Source organism: Sylvia atricapilla, chromosome 15, assembly GCF_009819655.1.
Source record: "Sylvia atricapilla isolate bSylAtr1 chromosome 15, bSylAtr1.pri, whole genome shotgun sequence".
NCBI classification, from domain to species: Eukaryota; Metazoa; Chordata; class Aves; order Passeriformes; family Sylviidae; genus Sylvia; species Sylvia atricapilla.
In genome coordinates this window covers 4,724,622-4,748,681 of record NC_089154.1, presented here as the reverse complement: position 1 = coordinate 4,748,681, position 24,060 = coordinate 4,724,622, and the positions used below count along the sequence as shown (strand labels likewise).

At 55.4% G+C, this 24,060-nt stretch overlaps 1 protein-coding gene across 2 annotated transcripts in view; it reads left to right on the top strand.

The window, feature by feature from the left end:
* Window positions 1-3,760: 3,760 nt before the first annotated feature.
* Window positions 3,761-24,060, top strand: part of MMD2 (monocyte to macrophage differentiation associated 2) — a 129,266-nt gene continuing 108,966 nt past the window's right edge. Inside the window, exons 1-7 of one of the 2 annotated variants that reach the window (XM_066329786.1) lie at window positions 3,761-3,951; window positions 15,435-15,516; window positions 16,163-16,323; window positions 16,409-16,483; window positions 16,764-16,865; window positions 17,144-17,213; window positions 17,668-17,900. In XM_066329786.1, the coding sequence (XP_066185883.1) occupies window positions 3,905-3,951; window positions 15,435-15,516; window positions 16,163-16,323; window positions 16,409-16,483; window positions 16,764-16,865; window positions 17,144-17,213; window positions 17,668-17,871 (741 nt within the window). In that variant the 5' untranslated portion in view covers window positions 3,761-3,904 and the 3' untranslated portion in view covers window positions 17,872-17,900. Of the gene's footprint in view, window positions 3,952-15,434; window positions 15,517-16,162; window positions 16,324-16,408; window positions 16,484-16,763; window positions 16,866-17,143; window positions 17,214-17,667; window positions 18,556-24,060 lie in introns of those variants that run through there. The other variant, XM_066329785.1, reaches the window with a different exon arrangement.

Here is a 24,060-nt window from a genome sequence, read left to right as displayed (position 1 = left end):
AAAAAAAGCACGGGGAAAAAAAAACCCAAAATAAAAAACAACCAAGAAAGAAAAAAAAAACACAAAAAAAAACACAAAAAAAAAAAAAACCAAAAAAAAAACCCAAAAAACCCACCCCCAAAAAGCAAAGGGGTAAAATAAAAACAAAACCAAAATCAATCAACCAAAAAAACCCCAAAAACCCAACACAAACAAACAAAAAAACCCCAAACAAAACCAAAAAACCCAACCAAGCAAAAAAACCCCCCAAAAAAGCACAGGAAACAAAAAAAAAAACAAACCAACCAAACAAATCAAATAAACAAAAAAACCAACAAAATAAACCCCCCAAAAAATCCAGAACCCAAACAAACAAAACCCCTCAGCCAACAAAAAAAAACCCACAAAAAACCAAACAAAACCCCCTCAAACAACAACCCCCCCCCCCCCAAAGCAATCAAAACTTGGTGCTGTTAGGCCCCAAAACAAATAAATTAATAAAACCCCCAAACCCAAGCAAACAAACCCAACCAACCAGAAAAAAAACCCAACAACAACAAAACCACTTAAAAACCCCACAACCCAAAAACCCACAAAACCAAAAACTAAAAAAACCCACAACCAACCAAAAAAACCCCAAAAAGATCCCAAACACACACAAAAAACCAAAACAAAAAACCCTCTCCCCCAAAACTACCACCAAAAAGACCAAACCATAGAAACTGAAGAAGCGAATTCTGGATTTTTGAGAACGGGATCAAAACCAAGGGATGAGCACGGAAAAGGGCAAATCTCACAAATATGAGCCTCCAGCTGTTGGGTTTGTGCCTCTGGGGTTCCAGAGGGTCCGTGAGCGGTGCTCAGGGTGGGGAATGATGGAGCCTGCCCCTCTCCAGCCTGCGAGGCAAAGGGTGTCCTGCTGCCCTGTGTCCACCCTCCACGTCCACCAGAGCCACTCCTGTCCTCCACCTTCACCCCTACAGCTTTTGCCAACACATCCTCTAGCTCTGTGTCCTGTAGCTCTTTCTTCTACCCATCTAAAGCTTCTTCTGGAGAGACTTTCCCTCCCGATGGCAGGTTTTAATCTCAAATTGTCTTTTTTTTTATACCTGTTGGCTCTGGAGGTTTCATGTGCAGGAAAACGTCCCTCCCTGGGGAAATGGGATGGCAGCGTGTGCTGCCAGGAGAGCCAATGCTCCATCACTGCAAAGGTGTGGATACTCCCACTGCTCACTGCTGGGATCAGGGGACAGTGCACAGAGGTATCTCCAGCTGTGGGAATCCACAGAGAATCACAGAATATCCTGAGATATATATATTGTGATATATTGTGATATAATATATTGTGAGCACACACACAAGGATCAGAGTCCAACCCCTGGCTCTGCACAGACACCCCAACAATCCCACCCTGGGCCTGAGAGCAGTGTCCAAATGCTCCTGGAGCTCTGGGAGCCTTGGGGCTGTGACCAATCCCTGCAGAGTCTGTTCAGTGCCTGACCACCCTCTGGGGGAAGAATTTTTTCCAAATGAAACTTCCCCAGGCAGCTCCAGCTGTTCCCTTGGGTCCTGTCACAGGTCACCAGTGAGAAGAGATCAGAATGAAGGAAGAAAAACATCCCTGGGCTTCATGAGCCATTCCTCATCTAAAGGAAAACTTTCCATACCCCCCCTGTTTAGGTGACATGAAGAAAACCCGAATGTAATCAGGGTACCCCAGAATATTGAAATTTCTCCTTTTAACACCCTTACAATTACTCAGCTCTTTGCAAGGTGGGGAGCACACCACGGATGGGAGAGGAAAAACAAGCTGGGCTCGTGGGCAGAGCACACAAGGAGAGCTGCTGTGCAGGAGGGGACACATCCCAGTGTGTGCAGGTGGTGTGAGGTGGACATCTCCACACCCCACCTCGGAGCAGCCCCTGGCTGCCTGTGAATCTCTCTGCCGGGTTTGGAGGCATTGCTGGGGCTGGAGCCATTCCCCAGCACGATGCTCGAGGCTTTGGTTGCCATAACAACTGGATTCAGGCTTCAAAAATAGTAACTTATTTTTCATTCAATTTGCCTTTTGCCCTCTGAGATGGATCTATTTTGGGATAGACGGTTTGCTTCTTCAGGTGTCCCTTGCCAGCACACTCAGCTGTGGGCTTTGGGGGTGGGAGTTATTTTGTTAAATGTGATTTATTGTCCTTTCTTCTTCTTCTCCTCTTCAGGCCCAGAGAACAGGTACAGCAGGGCACAAGAATCCTGACATAGGCTCTGCCAGAGCTCATCATCTGGAGAAGGAATTTGAAAAAAAAAAAACAAACCACCTTTCTACCTAAGTAGCAGAGCGTGGGAGAGGTTTTCAGAGATGATCTCACTCTGCATCTCAGCTTGGACCCGCCACTCTCAGCCAGAGCTTGGGCTGCCCCAGATATCCCACTGAAAATGGGGTTTATTTTGTTGTCCCTGCACCTCCTGGATCCTGCTGCCACCAGCCTGGGCCCCACTGGTGTTCTCCATCCACAATGGGAACAGTGCAGGAAGGCTGAACCTGCTGCTGGCTCTGGGGGTGCTCCTCGTGTGCCTTGGGGACACCCCTCAAACACATCTGTACCTGCAGCATCCCCCGAGGGACTGAGCTGCTTTTGGAAGGGGTTGCAGAGGGCACCAGGATTAATTAATGCCTTGAGTTAAGGGGTTCCTTCCCTTTTTGGCTTTTGGAAGACCTGTGTGTGCTCAATTCCCCATGGAAATGGCTGTAGGAGCACAACCCTTTTCATCAAGATGCCCTCAGCTGTTCCACCTTCATCTTCCCCACAGCTTCAGCAAGGAGAGGTGGTTTTGGGGTGCCCAAGACTCTGCTCCTCCAGTTGTTGCTGACCTCTCCTCTCTTGTCCCTTGGCTGTGGGTGCCTGCAGTCCCTGGCACAGCGAGGATGATGCCAATCTGCCCCCAGACAAGCCTCCACCACCTTTTGTGTCCCCTCTCTGAGTGCCCAACCTCAGACGTACCTCGGGCTGTCACCTCCTGTAGGAGCCTACTTGAGTGATGTAGAGGAGGGAGAGGTGGAGGCTTTAGGATGGAGATGGGCTGATTTTGGGCTCCTCAATCCTTGTCTTGCTGTCGTGGAGCTTTGCCCGCCTTCCCCCGAGCAGGGAGTGATGGCGGGGTGCTGGAGTTGTTCCCCCACCCAGGGGCAGCCCAGAGCCACGGGGCTGAGGCAGAGCCACCCACCCCAGCCGGGGCCTCTGGAAAATAATGGGAAAAAAACCCAAATCATTAAACCCAAATAAATAGCAGCAAAGCCAAACAAACCAGCTCCGTGGGGATGGCGCTGCCCCGGTGCGGGCAGAGGTGCCTCGGGGACCCTCGGGGAGACCCGGCCGTGGGCAGCAGGTGGGTACCGGGGGAAGCGGCGCTCTCCCCCTCCCCGATGCTTTAATCACATTTTCAATTCAAATCTGCTGCTATTTGATCCCCCGGGGGTGGCAGCGGGGAGGGTGGGGGATATTTTTAGCTGTGCTTAAAGCTGCCGAGGGGCGGAGGGAGATCGCGCAGGTTGCTGTGGCCGGGAAGAGTTAGAAGGGATTCCCCCCCCACCGACCCCCCTTCCTTTTTTTCCTCCTCCCCCATCCTCCTCCTCCTCCTCCTCGCTGCCCATCTGAGGGCGGCAGCGGGGCTGGATCCCCCCTGCCGGAGGTCGCCTTTGTTTTGCCCGTGTCGCTTCTCCCGAGCAGCCGAGGGGGCGGGAGGGGGCCGGGGCCGGGCTGGGCTGTGCCGGGCTGGGCTGTGCCGGGCTGGGCTGGGCTGGACCGGCCGCCCCTTCTCCTCCTCGGCCGCCGGAGCTCGGCGAGTTGGTGCCGTTCCCCCGGGCGGCACTTTTCCCCCGGCCCGGGGCTGAGCAGCCGCCGCCCCCCGGGACCCCCATGGCACCGCCGCGATGTTCGTGTCCCGGCTCCTGGATTTCCAGAAGACGCGCTACGCCAGGTAAATGCCGTCGGTGCGGCCGGTCCCCGAGCCCCGGACAGCCCCAACCCTTCCCCGGGCTCGGCTCCGCTGGGATGGAGCCCGAGAGGATCTTGGAAAGCTGCTGAGTGCCTCAAAGCACAGGGCAAGTGCGGGCTGGGCTTTCGGCTACCTGCTTTTCTGCATCCCTAAAGGATTCTCAGCATCCTTGGGAGCCTCCGCTGCTTTTCTCTGGGGCTAACTTCACCGCTGCCGGGGGAGCAGGATCCTGCCTTCCCGAGGGACCGGACCCTAGCGCTGGTCCCATGGAGGGACCGGTGGGGGTAACTCCAGGGTCCCTCTGCACCCCCGTGAACCCCCCCGGGGTGCCTCCCCCAGCCCGGACCCGCGGGCTCAGCAGGGTTCCCATGGGAGGCACCGCTGCTGGGTCCTTCTCTCCCTCCATGAAATCCCCGGGGAGGTTTGCCAGCGGCAGCCGGGACTTGTTTCAAAAGCTCAGGTGTAGCAGGAAACCTCACGGCGTTACCTGCGCGCGGGGAAACCTGAGGATTGCTGAGCACAGGTCACAGGGCACTTGGCCACACGCGCTGCTGCGGGATCAGATGTGGCCTTTAGGAGGGAGCTGGCAGGTGACACGGGGACAGCGTCTGCCCGCAGCCCTCCGCTCCCCGGCTGGCCGGGATGGCTCAGATGGCACTGGGGACAGTGGGGACAGGCGGGGACCGGGGGCTGCTGAGGGTGCTCAGCTTTGCACCGAGGACCGGCTTTGCTCCCAGCTCCCTGGGACTCTGGTGGGAATGTTTTTCTGCCTGCGTAAGGTCCCACGGGCTGGCACAGCTCCTGCGGGCACTGAGCTCTGTGCTGCCACTTCCAAACTCCCAATGGTCCTGTTGAGGGCAGATAACAGAGGAAAAACTTGTTTGAAAAGAAGTGTTGATCGTGTTTCTCGCCTGCTCCAGGCAGGATGGCCCCTGAGGGATGTTTGGGCTGGGTAAGGACAGGAGACCATTCTCCGACCCCCTATGGCCATCAGCTCCTTTCCTTCCAAGTGTCCCATGGGGAAAATCCATGCCTGCATCTCCAAAACCTGCCCGAAACGTGGCCACTTGCTCAAAGACGGTTTTGATGCTGTAGCTGCCTCCTGATAACCTTTGCCTGGGGGAGAGGCAGGAGGCACGCAGATCTGCGCGAAGTGCCTGGTACAAAGCCTTGTGAAAATGGAGACTTCAAGACCTTTTTCCCTGCCAGCAGAGCCCATCTGCCAACTTGTTGCTTGTTTTATCCCGAATCAGCGTGCTCCAGCCTTGTTGTGGTCTTTTCTGGAGACACCTCGTTAAATGGGATGAGGTATTACGGAGAGGCTTGCAGGGATGGTGCCCACACGCAGGGCAGGGGCTGTGGGGCACAGGAAGGGTCAGATCCACAGGGAATCCTCCAGCTCTCACTGTGTGCCAGGGTTGGGTGAGGAGCAGCAGGAGATGGATGCTCCCTTGGCTTTCACCCCAAGAAAGTCACCAGCACGTGATGCTAACCCAGGGCTTCCTGTATCATCACAGAGATCCTCTTAGCCCAGTGCTCAAAAATAACAGTGGGATAATCCCTGTCCCCCGCCTTGCTCCATGCACACCAGCTCTGCTCTCCATGGAAATGCTCTGCTGGGGCATATCCCAAAAGAAACCCTAAAGCTGCTTCTCCCTTTGTGGCAGGAATGCTCTTCCAGCTGAGCTCTGAGGTGGGAATGGGGGTGAGCAGAAGCCAGGGGACTCGTGGTGGCACGTGTCCTTCGAGGCAGCAGAAGCATCTCAAATCCTGTGTCCAGTTCTCACTACAGAAAAGATGTTGGGGTGCTGGAGCAGGTGCAGAGAAGGATAATGGAGCACAAATCTGATAAGGAACAAGTGAGGGAGCTGTGGAGGCTCAGTCTGGAGAAAAGGAGGCTTGGGGGGGACCTTCTCACTGACCACAACTCCCTGACAGGAGGGTGCAGCCAGGTGGGGGCCAGGCTCTGCTCCCAAGGAACAAGGGACACAATAGGACAAAACAAGCTGCACTAGGGGAAGTTTAGATTGGATATTAGGAAAAACAGGCTGCCTAGGGAAGTGGCTGAATCACCATCCCTGGAAGTTTTCAAAAACATGTGGTTGTGGCACCTGGGGATGTGGTTTAGGGGTGTACAGGGCAATACTGGGCTGATGGTCAGACTCCATCTTAGAGGTCTTGTCCAACCTTAACAATTCTATGATTCCATCTTGCAACATCTTTTCAGAGAATGTGGCCTTGCTTATGGTGTTCCTTGAAAAAACAAAAAATATCAAAGTTTTCCTTGTGGTGGAAAAGCCTGGAACAGGCTTCATTTTTCATGTCATTTTATCTCATTTTGAGCGAGGACCAAGAAGGGAGGAACTTGGCCATTGATACACCCACCAAAAGGAATAAATAAAACACAGTGTAATGATGAAAGACCTGTTGTGTGAGAACAAAGAGATGAAAAGCAGTGATCAATGTGGGAACATTCTGTGAACTGCCAGGAGAAAACTCAGGGCTGGAGGGGGCACTAGATTGTCTCCAAATCCCTCCTGGCTTTGGAGATGCGGAGCTGAGGCAGAGGGATGGAAGCAAAGGGAGAAGTGTCACCGTGATAGGAGCAGGGTGCAAGGCAGTGCCATTTGAGCACGCCGTGGTTAGAAATGAGAAACTCGGTGTTTTCTGCTCTGCTGTGGGGCCGAGGAGGCTCTTCCATCACTGACACCGTGGGGAAATGGAGTTTCAAAGCACAGTTGCTGCAAGGCTTTCCCTGTCACTCACAACCTGCACCCTGACAAGCAACATCCATCTCCTGCCCGAGGGGCCAGGTTTAACCACGGCACCAGCACAGCACAAAGTGTGAGCACATGTGATTCCTCCTGCTTTACCCCATCACCAGGGGGTTATTCCTCCACTCCCCCTCCACTCTTCCTCCCAGCTCACCAAAACGGTGCTGGGTCCCTCCCAGACCAGCAGATCAGACCAAGCTGCATCTTTATCACTGGGCTCATTGGTCAGGTTACACTGACCTGGTAACCAAACCCTCCTTGCACCTCACCACCAGCTTTGACCCCATTTTGGCCCAGTTTTAGCTCAAACGTGGTCTGGTCCTTCCTGCCCACGTAGGAGCTGAGTATGTCCCTGTGAGGACACGGAATGCTTCCCAGACTTTGGCCGTCCAGAGCTGTAATTGGAAGGAAACATGATTAATCAGGGAGCTGCTGTATCCGGCCAGCTTCAGCATCTCTGGAGCAGCAGTGGAGAGGGCTTTGCTGGGAGCTGCAGGGCACTGAATCATCCTCACAGACTGATAGCAGCTCCTTTGATTTGGTCATGAAAAAGGCTCTAAATCTTACTGTGCTTGCTTGGTTTGCCCTGCATGGAGTAACACAGAGGAGCAGATGGGAAAATGCACATGAATGTCTCAGCCCAGAGCCTCTGTGGGGGTCTCTGTAGGTGCTTGTCCTCACCTCCCTGTGCCTGCAGTGCAGGCATTGCCACCTCCTCACCAGCACGAGGGGATGGAGGTCTGAACTCTACACTTGCTCAAACCCAAATCCTCTGAATTTGGGGAAAGGCAGCTGGGAAGACCTTCCTTGTTTCTCCCTGCACCTGTAATTATTGAGCAAGGAGACTTCCATCAGCTATTCCAGCATCTCTGGCCAAGACAGGAAGAGGAGAACCAGCAGGAATAGGAGGAGTAGGAAATGTTGGGGTGCTCAGAATCCAAACACAAGGAAACCAATGCCAGGCTGAGAGCCTGGACAGAGCAATCACATTGGGAAGACCTGTTCCCCATTGCATTGCCACAAAAACATGAGCAGCCCTCGCCTGCTCCCACACACTCCAAGATGCTTTCCAAGAGCTCTGCTTCCCCCACAGCCCACGTGGGATGGAGCAGTGAGAAGGGAAATGGTTTCAGTGTTGATACCACAGCCTGAAGCTCCTCGAGATGCAGGAGCTGCTCACCTTGCAAGCACCAGCCCCATCAAGACCTGCCAGTCTGTCCCTAGCGGAGCAGACAGACCCCCCTGATCAAAGGGTATTGCTCCAAGAGATGGGGAGGCCCCCAAAATGCCTGGGAAAACCAGGATCAGCTGATGTTTCCAACCAATTCCATGCTGGTTGCTTTGTGGGGCCAGGTTGACTCAGACACCCACTTTAAATGGCACTAGTAGGAGTTACCTCATGTAGCTCAGGGTGCATAATTGGAGCCAGGCATTCAGGACAGGCTCAGGTGGGGACCGCCACACTGAAGACCTTCAGGAGTGGGCAAACCAAGCCCCATGCTTTGTGCTTTTGGGGGAAGGATGGTCTCCTGGCTGCCTGGGAAACACATGATCTTTCCCTTCCTTCAGCTGGTGTTGGATGTCAGCCTGATGTGATTCTTTGGCACAGTTTGCTGTGTCCAGCTTCACGAGGTAGCAGCCAACACAACCCATGGGAAATTCAAGCCAGTGCCCAGCACGGCAGGTCAGTGACTGTGAGAAATGGGGCTGTGCCAGGACTGCTCCTGGCCTCCCCTCCTCTCCTCCTCCCTTCCCACACCCCCAGCTCCACAGCGAGACAAAGCCAAGCCAACAAGTACAACTCCCGGAGAAAGGAAGGGAAAAAAGCACAACTTATTGCAGTCCTTCGCTCCTGAGGAGTGCCTGGCTGCAGCTGCACGAGGAGTTTTGTTGAGTCCCCAGAGATGCTGCTGCCAGGGGATGGATGCTCAGGGCTGGCTCTGAGAAAGGCAGAGGAGATGTGGCCAAACACACAGATCAGGTCTCTCCAGCTGTGACAAACTCAACATTTTCATGCAGTGGGAGTCCAGAGCCTGATGGGCTCTCTGTGATAGCACTGCAACCTCTCATGATAACACGATACCACAGGTGTCATATTCCTGGTGGATGAGTCAGATACCGCTGCATTGAGCCAAGCAGTGCTGACCTTCAGGGGAATTTGGAGTCAACTCTGTGCTCCTGCTCGAGTTTACAGCCCAGGTTTGCTGCTGTTGAGGAAAGGATTTTATGCAGAAAGAGATCATCAGGTCAGGGCAAGGAGTTTCCTCCTCTCTGTGCTGAGCAGCACTGCCTGGCACAGCAGCATTAAACACAGCCCTGCTCTCTGTTGTAAGTAATACTAATGGAAATCTTACTATCTGCATGCTTGACTGGTGAAATACACGATTTTCCTTCTGTGCCTTCGCTGTCTAGAGGCATTTGCTGAATAATTTACAGGCATGATTTGTACTTGAGCAGCATCTGGGAATCCCAAACGAGAGCCTGGCTGTGCTGTGTCTCCCAGGCCATGCTGTGGGGAGATTTTATGAACCTGGGACATGGTCACCTGTCCATGTATTTCACAGTCATAGCCAGGATTAGGGGCTGGGAAAGCTCCAGCCCTCAAACTATCCAAGCCTTCTGCCAGCAGGCACAGGATCCAGTGGTCACACTCACTCCTGCCCACCTTGGGCTGTTGCAGTAAAACAGGCAGAGACAGCTCAGGATTTATCCCACTAACTCCTTCCTCAAGGCAAGGCAGCAAGGAACACGCCCTGCGACTTTCCAAAAAAGAAATTAATGAAAAATAGAGGATTTGCAGTCCTGGAAACAGTCCTTCCAACATTCACGGAACACCTGGGACATCACAGTCATTTTGTGACTAATCAGCTGTTGTTGGATGTCTCATGAGTACCAAAGGAAACAAGAACTCCCAGCTCAGAAAGTAATTTGGGAAACACTCACCAATCCCATCTGTTGTGAATAAACAAACAGCTCTGCTGTGGTTGCAGGGTCATGAGTTGCCTTGGAAGAGTTAGAGGTGCCATCTACATAGAAAGCTGGGGAGAAGAATAAATATCCCTGCCCACAGGATGGGAATATGGACAGTTAGCACCCTGTTGGGAATTACTGCTGAGTTTCCACCACCAACCAAGGCCTGCTGGGTGTATATGGGCTCTGGTGGGTGCAGCAGTAGTCAATGCCTGCATCCAGCCTGGCTTGGAGCCTCCCATGCTTGTCCCTGCTAGGGTGAGGAGCAAGAAAGGAACTGTGTATGCCCCTGGTATGTTCAGGGGAAGAGCAGCATATTCCCTCCTGCACCCTCTGAGGCAGCAGGATGTGTCAGGGGGTTGCCTCCTCTGTCCCTTCTCAGGGGACATCTGTGCCTGTGGCTCAGAGCCAGGTACCACAGGGACCTGGCTGAGCACAGGGTCCCTGTCTGAGCAGCTCGAAGTCAGCAGCAGCACCTGCTCAGTTTCTCAGGGCATGCAGGTTGTGCAGTGCCAGGGGATGGTCCCCAGCCAGCCCAGGGTGCTCGTGTGCATCAGTGTGCCGGGAGTGAGCAGAACTGGGATGGGGGAATGGGGTGATGGGTGACAATCTGATCTGCTGCCTGTTTTGACTCGCTCTGTGGAAGCAAGGCTTGCACTAGGGGAACCTGGGTGGGTTACTCCAGAAATCTGGTGGTTGGTGATCTGCTGATTTACCCATGAGAAAGGCAGGGAAATGCTGCCTTCGAGAAAAAGCTTTCCATTTCCTGCTCCCTACCCAAGCTGCCAGCTCCTTATGCTAGGCAGCATGACAAAAGAAAACACTGAGTTGTCCTCTCCATCGGCCCTCCTGCCCCTCTGGATGAGCTGGAGTCCCAAGAGGGGCCCATGGACAGTCCTGCCCCATCTCCCCTGGCCCCAGGAACTGACCCCCAGGCTCCCAGCAGGCAGAGCTCAGCTTTGCAAAGCAGGAGTGCCATATGTGTGCGTGGGAGCGTGCAGGCACTGAGGAATGGGCATGGAAGGGAGGTTTCAGCTCCCAGCAGGTGCCACACATCCTCACAGATGCCCGTGTGGGTGGCTCTGCAGATGGCAGTGCCCGGCAGCGACGGCCTTGGCGTTTCTGTTTTCCAGTGGCAAACGTCCCCGTGTCGGTGGGTAGGAAGGAAAAACAGGATTTCACAGTGGGCTGGAATGAAATGCTCCTGGGCTGGATAAAGCAGTGAAGCCTGGGGGATCTCCTGGGCTCAAGGTGGGCCATGGGTATTTCCTCGTGGTCCTGCCTCTTCTGAACCCTGTGAGTGTGTGCTGTACACAAACAGCAGCCAGGCTCCACGCCAGCACACACAACTCCCCAGGACTGAACTAATTACAAACCACAGAGAGCTCAAGGGATTGAAGCCTCTTACCAGGGATGCAGCTGGAGCATTACCAGATTCCAGATCAGAGGCAGAGCCCTTGCCAAGCCCCAGCTTACGGGGATGCCACCACAGCAGCTCCCACGTGAGCACGAGCCCCAGGACCAAGCCCTGACATCTGCTGGGTGTGCAGCCTCAGGGCTGTCAGAGCAAACCCAGGCCATGCACTGAAGAGTCAGAGGCCAGTCTGCCCTGCAGGGACACATCTGCTCCATCACTGGCACCTCAGGCATCACAGCACTTGTTCTACCAAGGCACAGCCCCAGCAGGACTTACCACCACTGCTGATAAACATCCACCAAATTCTTCCTCAAGCCTTCCTCTCTGACCACCACCAGGATCATCTTCTGTTTCTTTAAAAGCAGTTGTGACAACCAGTCACAAGAGGAAAGAGAAGTCATCTCCCTTTGCAGCCAGATCCCAAGAACTGCCCAGCAGGGAACACAGCTTGGAAAAGCCCCAGCTCCTTGGGCTGGGGGAATGCACAGCAAATCCATCTCCACAGGCTTTAGGTAACTCCTGAGCGAGTCCAGCCCTTTTTTAAGCCATTTGTAGGTGAAACCTGGAGAGGTGAACTGCTCTGGGGAGATTTGTGTCACCTGAGATAACCTTGGACTTGCTGACTGCTCCTTTGTCCCCGTGGCACCCAGCCCACAGTGCACAGACACCCAGACACATGCACAGCCTGATTTATGGCAGGGCTGGGGAGGGCAGGTGTTGGACCGGCTCTTTCCAAGGTCAAAAGCCCAGCTCACACCTCCCCATCCACATCTGAGTGCTGATTTTACACCCTCCTCACATTATCCTCCGACTGGCTTGCCTAAAGGATGCCAAAATTATTATCCTCACTTGGAGGGAGGGGAAAGGGGAGTGAGAGGGACGTAAAGGAATGTGGCTGAGGCCAACCAGGGAGCTGTGTCAAAGGCAGGGCTAAACCCCATCTGTCCCAAATTGCAGCCTGGCTTGGGTCTCTTTTGGGGCCGTTCCCCTGACATGTGCAGGGCACAGCTTTCCTGCAAGTGTCCCATGGCCCTGCTTATGTGAGTGTGTGGTGACCATGGAGGGACTGATTCAGGTTCTCTTGGTGCCCTTGGGAGAGCTCAGATGGTCCCACGTGAGCCCTCCTGAGGAATAATGTAACCATATCCCTTTCTTACCTTCTTCCCACTCGGGCAAAGCAAGAGCCAGGCAGATCCGCATGATTTTTTGAGGTTGGGATTTTGTTCTTGGATAAAAGTCTTTTTAAAACCCTGTAAAAACCCCTAAAGCTATATTTTAAAAAGCCCCAACCCACCAGAGTGGGAGAAAGAGCAGGAGAAAGGAGCAGGCCTGGGAAGCCAGCCCTGCACTCTGCCCAGGGACAAGAGGCTCTTTGTTTCCCTGGCCAGAGCCTGCTGTACTGGCCCTTTTCAGGCTCCCTCCCTGGGAAAGGGGCCAGGGGGAAGCAGGCACAAGCAGGGCAGGCAAAAATCCTGGGGGCTGCTGTGAATAACCTCTGGTCAGACCCTCAGCAGCCCCCCCTCTCCAGACAGCCAGTTGTAGGGAGTCTGCCAGGAACAGCTCCAGGAGGAGAAGGTGCCCGGGAACCCTTTGGCTCCCTGCTTCCCACACAGCATCCCTGCAAATGAACGTGCTCCTGTTCCTGCCGTGCAGGAGCCTTTGAACTTCTCTGTGTCTTTTGGAGTTTGCCATCCTGAAGCACCTGCTGAACTGCACTGGAGCACCCAGTGGTGTGTAAACACCTGCCTGTGCCTCGCTGGACCCAAGAATCACAAGTGCTCTTTCCAAGTATCTCCATCTGTCTGTCCAGGCTGGTTCTGCATGCTGGGATGGCAACTGTCTGCAGGCTGGGAATGCCCTGTGCCATGCCCTACATCCACGCCACAGTGCACAGGGATGCCACGAGCTGGTCCATAAAATCCCAGGAGAGCAGGGGAGGAAATGGCCTCTGCCCCCCTGGGAAATAAGGTGCAGCCAGGGACTTATCCTGCCTTGCCAGGAGATGTGCAGACTCCAGCTGCTCCCATTCCTATAGAGCATGGAGGAACACAGAAATGTGCCAAATTAGCCCCAGAACACAATGGGCCTCAGGCTGGCCCAGCACTGTGCAGCCAGGTCCCACATCTGTGATGCTCCATTTCCCACCATCCACAGGATGATGCTTGCTAGAAAGCAGGGCAGGAAAATAAGTACAATCTCTCCCTCAGGCCAAAGAAAAGGTTCCTCCTCAAGGCTATTGTTCCTCTGGGAAAAGCAGGAATTTGTGATGTCCCACTCCAGCACAGCTCTGGGCTTCAGGAACATAGATGCTCTTCAGGGCTGTTACATGGGGGTGACTTGGGTGGTCCTTCCCTGCTCCTCTATCCCTGTACCAGAGCTAGGGAGGATATTTTCCCCCCAGGGACACCTTCCCAAAGGGTCTGGGTGCCCCCCAGCCCTGGGGAGGGGGCTGTGGAGTTGGTTCCATGTTGCTGCTCTGAGCAGCACCAGCCAGAGCAGAGGGGAGATGGAGCAGGCTTTGTTAAAATCAGTAAATTCAAGGAAAAGGCCTTGAACGTGTTTCCTCAGCAACTGTGATGTCATGTAGACGTCTGGCCTCCCCTTCTTCCCCCTCCTTCTTATTATGAAAAGGGAAAATAAAGGGAAGCAGACGGTGGAGGGGAGCTGGGGACAGTCTCCTGGCAACGCTGGGGACATTCTCCTGGCAACGCTGGGGACAGTAACGTCCTCCTGCCAGGGGGACATGGCTCCAGCACAGGCAGCCCTGCCAGGCCTTGTGGCTGGAGTGGCAGGATGAGGAGGGCATCCCTGGTGTCCCTCTGGAGATGACAGTGCTCTGCCCACAGCCATGTCCCCAGGGATGTCCAGCTCCTTCCCGGCCCTGCAGAGCCCCAGGTCACCCCGTGGGACTCCTCGGTGAGCAGAGCAGTGGGAGCTTGGCCCCTGCATTCCCCCTCTTAATTCCAGACATTTTTTGGTGATGAGGACCACGTCTCTCTTCCCACAGTGCCAGGGTCTGGCAGCAGTTTCTAACCCCATGTTTCAGAGGCAGGGCAGGGGCCGAGGACAGGGCCCCACTGTGGGTTGTCTCTGTCACCTGCTGGGGTGCCCCTCACCCCGCTGTGGCCACACAATTCCCCCCACACCAAATCCTCGTCATTTGAGCCATTTAATCCACCCCGGCTCAGTTTAACAGGCGGCAGCCAGTGGCTCAGGCAGTGGGGCCACGCAGGCGGGAGATGGCAGAGGACTTCACACAGCCGTGGGTGGCTTGGGGACAGGGACAGGGGACTTCTCCTGCCCCTGTGCCCAGCAGCAAGGTCTTGCCAGCCCCTGAGCCCCTTTGCTGGGCACAATTCAGCTGTGAAACGCCACAGATGGTGCTGGAGCTGGGGGCAAACAGGGTCACAGAGCAATCAGCCCAGGTCCTGCCGAGCAGCCCCGCTCAGCCCGGCCACACACACCCCAGCCACAGCAGGAAACCTCCGAAAATCCCTGATTCTCAGGAGAGGGAAGGAACCCTCTCCATTTCCCTGCTTCCCATTCCCTTTCCCAGCCTCCAGTGCTGTCTCCTGCCAGAAGAGGGTGGTGAATGAGGCTTTGCTCAGACCTGTTATCCCGAATGCAGATTTGATTTGTTGTTACATACCCAGCAATGGAGAGACACTCTTTTTTTATCGCTGTGTGTTGGTCCAGCAGGGGAAATCGATACATTCCTGTGAATGCCAAGAGCAAGCTGATGCCTCCTAAAACTAAGAGAAACAGAAATCAAGAGATGGGTTTCCAAGGGGGGGGGAATAGGCTTTCCCCCACAGCAATCTGTGCTGGGATGTGCAACCCTGGGGGTAGGGGGAGATGCAGGTGGTACCCAGAAACCAAAAGCATTGCAGGGACACCCTTTTAGGAGCTGAGCATGCTGCTGTGAAATAAAGGTGTCACTCCTGGATGGGTTGGGGTGCCACAGGTCTGCCCACCACCCTATATTCCGTCTTTGTTGCTGGGGCTCTTCCCACCTCTGCCCTCAGCAACTGGCAGAGCTGGCTCCTGCCTTCTGCTCTGCCAGCAACAGCAGTTCCCAGGAGCTGCTTCAGCCTGAGCCTTGGCTGAGCAAGACCTGGGGACCTGGCACTTGGGGACAGCCAGGTGGACACGTGTGCTCTGGGGTCACTTCTGCAGAGCAGCTGGAGCAAAGCTGAGCCATGGTAGGGCTGCAGGCTGGGGGTGGCCCTGTGCAGACCCCTCCAGAAGGGTTTTGCTCCATCCCTGTCCCCTGAGCTTGTTTCTCTCCCTGGTTCTCGCTGCAGGTTCATGAATCACCGTGTCCCGTCCAACTGCAGGTACCAGCCCACGGAATATGAGCATGCAGCCAACTGTGCCACCCACGCTGTGAGTCCCTGTCCCTGGGGGAGGGAGGACACTGCTCATCTCTCTGGGGACCCACTGAGGAACCTCAAGGGACACCCCAAAAACATCTATGTTCAGCCCTGGAGCTGTGAGAGTCTGAGGGCTGTGATGAGGCAGAGTGCCCCATGTGCTCCTGGGGACTGGGATGTTCTCCCTCTCCCTGCCCTGGGAAGTTGATATGCATCTCCCTTGCTCTCACCCACTGTGGTCCCCTGTCCCTGGGGAAGCTGGCTGTGGGCTTGGTGAAGCAGGATTATTTTCAAATCTCCCTGAAAATGGATTGTTTCACAGCAAGAATGGTGACAGGTGCCCATGGGGCTGCCTGTGCAGCAGTGGGAGGGACTTCTCCCCCCATCAAGGTTTCTTTTGAGAGCTGACAGTTCCCACTCCGAGTCCTGAGAGATGACTCAGAGACAGCCATCCTCCTTGTGCCTTCCTCTTCCTCCTCCCTACCTTCTGGACAAACTATTTTGGAGCTGCACCACGCAGGGATGGACCCTGCCTGCCCCTTATGGGTGGTAGCTTTGACCAGAAGCTAAAGAAACACCTCAAAGGAAAAGTGGAGGCTCTGTTGTGGCTGCTCAATAGAAATGCAGAGAACCAACAGCGGGTTTGCTTCTCCTTCCAGTTCTGGATCCTGCCCAGCATCCTCGGCAGCTCCATCCTCTACATCCTCTCTGATGACCAGTGGGAAACCATCTCAGCCTGGATCTATGGCTTTGGCTTGTCCAGCCTCTTCATTGTCTCCACCATCTTTCACACCATCTCCTGGAAGAAGAGGCATCTCAGGTATCATCCCTGATTGCTCAGGGCTTGGGAAGGGGGAGAGGGCCCCAGTGCCCGCAGTGCTGTGACCCATCTGTCCATCCTGCAGGACTGTGGAGCACTGCCTACACATGTTTGACAGGATGGTGATCTACTTCTTCATCGCCGCGTCCTACGCTCCCTGGTGAGTTGTTGGTGGCTGGGGGCCTTCAACTGGCCCCACTGAAGGGGAAAAAAATCCTCCTGGTTCCAATGAGTAGAGTTTCCCTCTCTGGCTTTGCTTCTTCTCAAGGCCGTGCCCTACCCCTTTCCACAAAACCTTCACATCCCATAGATTTCAACCTCTTGAAGTCGAAGTTACAAGTTGGGAAGACCCTTTGGTGGGACAGGCATGGGGGTAAGGGGGTGAGCCCAGTCCAGGGTGCTTCCCTAGACCCTCCTCACTACAGCCCTGGGTCTTGCAGGTTGAACTTGAGGGAGTTGGGTCCCTGGGCCTCCCACATGCGCTGGATCATCTGGATCATGGCATCCATCGGGACTGTCTACGTTTTCTTCTTCCACGAGCGGTGAGTGCACTGCGTGTGTGGGACCTGGGACACGGAGCAGGGAGCTGCTGCCATGAGTGGCTCCCTCCACGTGGTGGCACCAAATAAAAAGCCAAAGGCCCCAGACGTCGCCCCGAAGTCCCAAGTGCCATGTCCCAAGCCAGTGCCCGACATGAGGACACGGGACCTGCTGTGATGGCACCGCCATCCCTTTCCCTGTAGCAGTGCTGTGGGAATTACAAATGTAAAACTCAGCCTCTCTCTGTCCCTGCTCCAAGCTGCCTCTCTGTCTGTCACAGGTACAAGCTGGTGGAGCTGGTGTGCTACGTTATCATGGGCTTCTTCCCCGCCTTGGTCATCCTCTCCATGGTAAGCCCCTGCTGGGAATCACTTGGGCTCAGCATGAGGGACAGATCCCAGGAGGGATTCGAGAACCTGGAACAGTTTGTCTGCGGTGGGTTGGTGCAGTCTCCAGGCTTTGTGAGGGACAAAGCCATCCCTGATACGGTGTGGCCCACCTTGGTTGTGCAGGTGCTTTGGGTGCCCAGCAGGCACCACGTGCATCTCTCCCAGATCTCCTGCCTGGGCTCCATTGTTTGGAAATTGTAGGATCACAGAATGATCTCACTTGGAAGGGACCTTAAAGATCATCTAGTCCCATTTCTCCTGGGGCTGCTGGGTCTTTGCTCTCTTGCTGGAGAGGGGGGGGAAGCAGAAGGCAGAGAAGTCCAGAGCTGCAGCTGGACAACATTTCTGCTCTTAATGGGGTGGTGGGGAGAGGACAGATCCCCCCTTGGCCTCACTGAGCATTTCCTGCTCCCAGCCCAACAGGGATGGCCTCCTGGAGCTGGTGGCTGGTGGGTTCTTCTACTGCCTGGGCATGGTGTTCTTCAAAAGCGACGGCCGCATCCCCTTTGCCCACGCCATCTGGCACCTCTTCGTGGCCACTGGAGCTGGCATCCACTACTATGCCATCTGGAGGTACCTCTACCAGCCCGAAGCACTGGACACCAAAACCTCCCGGTAGAAGCCTTAAAGACATTGTTTGTGCCACCTGTGGGGACACAGAGGGCACTGGGGACACAGCCTGCACCGTGGGCTCGCCCCAACCACCCCCTCGCCCCGTGGACAGCAGCTGTTGGTGCCCTTCCCACACAGACAGGAGGTGGATTTTAAATATTTTTTGGTTTTAACCTTGGGAAGTGCTTATTTTTTAGGCAAAGGTTTCAGAACACAGTGACTGACTGGGCTGTGGGTGACAGGGGAGTGACCACTCACTGGGAGCTTCACTCACTCACCTGGTCCTGAGCATCCCACAGGACTGGGAACCTTGGCCCCACATGTCCCTGGCTGTGACACCCTGGGTTTGGCTACTGGAGTCCTTAGTGTGTGCCACTGATGGGACTGGAGGAGTCACGATGAGAGGAGAGACCCAGTTGTGGAGAGGGATGTGGTGACACCCTTGTGCCACCTGGACTGGCTCCTAAATTGTCCCAAGTCTTGTCAGCATTAACAGCTCCATCCCAAATCCTCGAGGGGATGGTCCATACTCAACAAGCCTTACAAGAGATTGAAACTTGAATCTCTTCCAGGGAATCCCAGTCCCTGAGCACTGGGAAACCCTTTCTCTAAGCCAATATTAAGTGCACAACTCAGTACATCCCTGGGATCCCCTATGGACATTTTCTCCCTGCAGTGCTTGGTTTTCCTCTCCAGCCTTGGTGCCAGTGGCAGCCTGAAGCACAGCTCTGCTCCCAGGCCCTGCTGCACGGTGCCTTCAGCAGGGAGCAGTGCTGGGATCCAGCTCCTGCCATCTCCCTGACTGGGGTCAGCTCATCCACCACAGGGGATTCCCTTTCTCCTCGAGGGAGGGAAGTGAACCTCCTTGGACTGGGATCACAGGGCTAGCTGCCTTCTCTGCTCCCATTTTGCTGATGAACCTATTGCTCATCAGATTTAATTTCACTTTTGGAAAGATTTCCGGCATTCCCAGGATTGCTGCAGGGCAGGAATGCATCCGCACGAAGCTGGATGTGAGCTGTGACAGAGAGATCCCAGTGATGCTCAGTCTTTAACACCTAACCACGGCCACACAGTGCTAACACATGGAACATCCATCCAGCTGCTGAGAGCAGCAGAATGGGAAAAACCACACCAGATCCTGCTCCCCAAACAGCCTGACAGAGCTGCTGAAGCCAGGAGGGTGTGGTGTGTGCTGGGCTGTGCCTGCACCTTCCCTATCAGCCTCCAAAAGAATCAATTGCCCATCACCTCTTTTTGGCCTTTGGTTAATCACAGCTGCAGCCTCTGGCACAATGTGGCAAGAGAAAGAGATTTATGGCCACCATCCCACACCTCCTGTTCCTCCAGCAGCATTCCAGGGAACTGAGCAGAGCTTAGGGCCCCCAGCCTGTGGCAGCCCAGGACTGGCTCTCCAGGGCTGTGCCATTTTGCAGCGAATTACCAAAGAGGAAGCATCTGCATGCTCACCCCCTCCTGATGTGGTGGCTGTGGTTGCCAGGCTGGCAAAAATATCTGGTGGGTTTTCACTTCCATAGGCAGAAGGCTCCTGTAAACGGCTCTGGGAGCTATACCCAGTGTCCCAGCCTGGCATGGGGCTGCTGGGGATCCGTGCCCAGGGCACCCCAAAGCAGCCTTTGGGCCGGGAGTGCCCTTGGGATGATGGGTGGTCTTAGGGATGGGAGTGAACAAGCTGGTGTGAGCCCAGACTCTGCTGCTGCCTCTGCCCAGCTCTGGCCCTGTCACCTGCTGCAGATGGAGAGGTGGAGAAGGATGAGCTGTGAGTAACCAGCAGTTGTTGGAGCATATCCAGGGCTGGAATAGCAGGATACAGAGGTCCCAGAGTGGGAGATGCCATATTTTGTGTCATTGCCCTTCTCTGTGCCTCTGTTTCCCCATCTAAAATGGGGGCGAAGACCCTGACCTACCTCACAGGGCTCATGTGAGGACCCCATGAAGCACTTGGAGGGCAGCCAGAGCTTCACAAACACCTTCAGATTTCACTGAGTCGGGGGGAGCAGTGACAACGTGGGCCACAGTGACAACTCCAGCTTAGTGTGCCTGGTTGTCCTCTCCCTCTGCCACCAAATCCCACGGGGAACCACCCTGGGCCCAGCGCATGCACACAGCCGTCCCAGCCACAGGCAGATGTCCCCTGGCAGGGGCTGAGGATGCCCAGGGACTGCGTTTTTCCCATAGGCTTCATCCCAAGGGATTTATCTCCAAAACTGTTTTGCCATTGTGGTCTTTTGGCCCTAAATCTGTCCCAAGGGCTCCTGAGGCACAGGGAGGTGCCTAAAGGATCTTTCTGAGGCTGCTTCATCTCAGTCTCCTGCTGAAAATCCAGGGCAGGACAGACGCCCGGGCAGGAATGGATGGCTGGGCTCTGTTGGGAACATCACCACCCTGCCTTCAGCCCGGATTTGCAGAGTGGGTTTCTCTGTAATTGAGAGGCTCCCCCTCTTCTCTTGCTCCTAAATCCTCTCCTTGCAAAGCACGGGGGGACACAGAACAAGTTAAAGGATTGTCCTCCTATTTTATACTAATTTTAAATGACTCGTAACATTCAGGATGTTTGTTGAGGAGGGCTTGAGGGATCTTTTTAGCATCTCATGTTTTTCACCATCCATCCTTGTTCAATCAGTATTTTATATTTAACACAGTATTGGGTCAAATACAAACAAATGTAAGGAAGATAACGCTAGTGGATATTGTTTCCTGTGGAGTAGGATCGAAATAAAAACTCAAGATACCTCACTCTTGCCTGCTTGTTAAATCAAAATTAGTTCCCCTGCAGCATCTGGAAATAAACTCATTTTCTATCTGACTCATCCCACATGGCTTTGCTCCCCGGTGAGGAGAGGAGTCACTCAGCCAACTGCAGGGTGCTGAGCACTGACTCACCTTGGTGCAGGGATGGCATTGCCGGCTGCTGAACAAACTAACAAACAAACAAACGAATGAATGAATCAGTGAGTTTGCTGACAGTGCCCTTGGGCCCAGAGGTGCTGGCTGAAAGACTCATCAGCATCTCACCACAGCAGCTTCAGCACGGAGCCCTCCAGGCTGCTGCAGCCCTGCCATTCCCCCTCCTGCGTGGCTGAGTCACAAGTGGAGGTGTGGAGCCCCAGGGCTGGCACTGCGGGGGGATGGAAGATGCCAGAGCCACGGAGGAGGGGAGAATCTGTGGCAGACTGGGCAGAGGGTAAGCACATCGCTGCTGACCCCACAGGGGAAAGCCACCATCACCCAGCAGCTCCCAGCTGCCTCTCCCGTGGGCACTGGCTCCTCTCGGAGGGGGAGAATTTGCCCCCGCGCTGGAGCTGCCTGCCCTGGCCTCTGCACATCCATTGCCTGCCCTCTGTGCTGTAATTACACAGGGCTGGATTCTCCCCGGGCTGCCATGCTCGGCGGCTTTCCCAGAGAGCCAGGGAGGGTTCCCTGCTTCCAGGGGCAGCTGAACTCATCCCGAAACCTGACCCACAACTTCCACCTCGCCCGTCACTGTTTGCTGCTGGCAGTTGGGCTGGACTGGGAGGCCTCCTGACTTTGCTTTGCTTTGGTGCTGTCATTCCCAGAGGGTGTCTGGGTGGCAGAATTGCTTTCCCACCCAGAGTACCCCTGCACAGGGAAACACCCCTTTAAGGAAAGGAGACATTTTCACCAAGGGAGGAAATGTCCATCTCAACTTAAACAACTGCCCAGTGCAGTGATGATCCATCCCTTACTCCTTTCAGGCACCAGCCTGTGTGCAGCCTTAGCAGTCTCCAGGTCAGCTCTGGAGCTGGTTTGATAAAACCTGTTTGGCCAACCCCAGCCTGTGCAGCTGAGGTGGTGCTGCCTGCAGAGCCCTGCCTGGCTTGCTCCTGGAATTTTCATAGAATCCTAGAAAGACTTGGGTTGGAAGGAACCTTAAAGCTCATCTTGTTCCAACCCCTGCCATGGGCAAGGACACCTTCCTTTAGACCAAGCTGATCAAAGCCACCTCCAACTCGGCCTGGAACACTTCCAGGGATAGGGCAGCCACAGCTTCTCTGGGCAACTTGTTCCAGTGCCTCACCATCCTCTTAGGAAAGAATTTATTTTCAGTATTCAATAACCGTGCTCTCTGTGAGTGGGAATCCATTCCCCTTTGTCCTGTCACTCCATGCCCAAAGTCCCTCTCCATCTTTCTTGGAGCCCCTTTGGGCACTGGAAGAGGCTCTAAGGCCTCCCTGGTGCCTTCTCTTCTCCTGTGGAGCCTGGCTCCGTGAGAGAGGTGCTCCAGCCCTTGGAGCATCTTTGCAGCCTCACTCCAACAGCTCCACATCTTTCTGTGCTGAAGACCCCAGCGCGGCATGCAGCGCCCCAGGGGGGTCTCAGAGAGTGGGGCAGAGGGGCGCAGAACCCCCTTCCCACATCCCGACCCTTCCCACATCCCCCCGACCCTTCCAGTCATCCCGACCCTTTCCCAGTACAGACCTTCCAAAATCCTAACCCTTCCCCACATCCCGATCCTTTCCCAGTACAGACCCTTCCCCGATCCCGACCCTTCCCACATTCTGACCTTTCCCCTCATCCCAACCCTTTCCCAGTACAAACCTTCGTAAATCCTGACCCTTCCCCACATCCCGACCATTTCCCACATCCTGACCCTTTCCCAGTACAGACTCTTCCCCGATCCCGACCCTTCCCCGCATCCCAGTCGTTTCCCATCCCGACCCTTCCCAAATCCCAACCTTTCCCCCAATCCCAACCTTTCCCCGATCCCGACCCTGCCCGTCCCGACGCTCGGTGCCGCGGGCGGTGCCGCCGTTGTCCGCGGGGGGGCGCGGCAGCGGCGGTCGCTCCGCCCCGGCGGGACGGGACCGGCCCGAGGTCCCCGCGCAGCCCCGGCGGCTCCGGGCGCTGCCGCCGCCGGGGTCGCGCCGAGCCTGCCCCGCTCCGACGGTGAGTACCGGGGCCGCGGGGAGCGGGGGGACAAGGAGGACCCTGCCCCGGGGACCTCGCCTTTCCTGGGGGGCAGGTCCCCGCCGCTGCGTCCCCGGACACCCTCGGCGCGTCGGGCGGGAGCGTTTGTTTCTCGTCCCCTGGGAAGCGGAGGCGGGAGGAGCGCGGCGGTCGGGGCTTGTCCGGTTGCCGTGGGAGACCCTCCGCGGCGGCGGAACCGCACCGGGCACGGGCGGCGGGAGGGCTGTGCCGGGCACCGCAGCGCCCCGGGGTCCCTGTCCCGTGGCCGGGCACACGGGGAGCCTTCCCCACACTGCCTGTCCTTTGGGGTCCGTGTCCCATCGCACACCCCTCGGGATCCCCCCCGTTCCGTACCCCCTAGGCTGCGCTGAACTCTCCTCGGAATCCTTGTCCCCGTTCCGTACCCCTCAGGATCCATCTCCCAAATTCACGCTCCTTGGCACCCTTCTCCCAGTCGCATCTCCTTGGGTTTCTCCTGCCCCTTGCACCCTCCCCGGGACCCCTCTCCCCATTCCGTACCCCTTAGGAGCCTTCTCCCCGTTGCATGCCCCTTGGGGTCCTTGTCCCCTTGCACAACCCTTGGGATCCCGCTGCCATCCCACCCCCGCCATTTCACCTGTGTTCAGCTGCCTGCGACTGTGGTGGCATCCCAGGCCGTGGCAGGGAGGTGCTGAGATGATCTGTGTCCCTGGGAGGCCGGAGCAGTTTCATGCTGAGTTGTAACTTTAGCAGAGAAAACTCAGGGGAGTTTGCTACTTGCTTGGGAAGTGCTTATTTTCAGCTCTCTCCAGGACCAGTTAATTATCGCTGGAAAAAAAAATTATTGCTAAGATCTTATAATTAGGCAGCCTACGGAGACTGTGGAGCTCGGGAGGCAGCAGAAAGCAAATGCTCTTTGTGCAGGGTTTCTGGGGTGTGTGAATAGAGCTGCCTGGGCAGAGGGGCTGGCATTTGCACTGCTGCATTACCGGAGAGCTTGGTGCACGTTGGCGGCTCAAAAAACTCTGCAAAATAATTACAGGGGGCGGAAAAAAATACCAAGGAAAGAAAACGTGCTGAAAGGACTCCCGTGGTCCTTGTGGAAGCAGGTCCCAGGCTGTTACAATGTTTGTGGAGCGATAGCTGCCTTTGGGACGAGCTGTCGGTGTTTGCGGGACCGAGGCTGCCTTTTCCATCCTGTTTGAACAGTCCGGGGTCCAGGCGACTGCGGGGTGCCTGCTGCTAATAATAACGTGGTAAGGAGTTT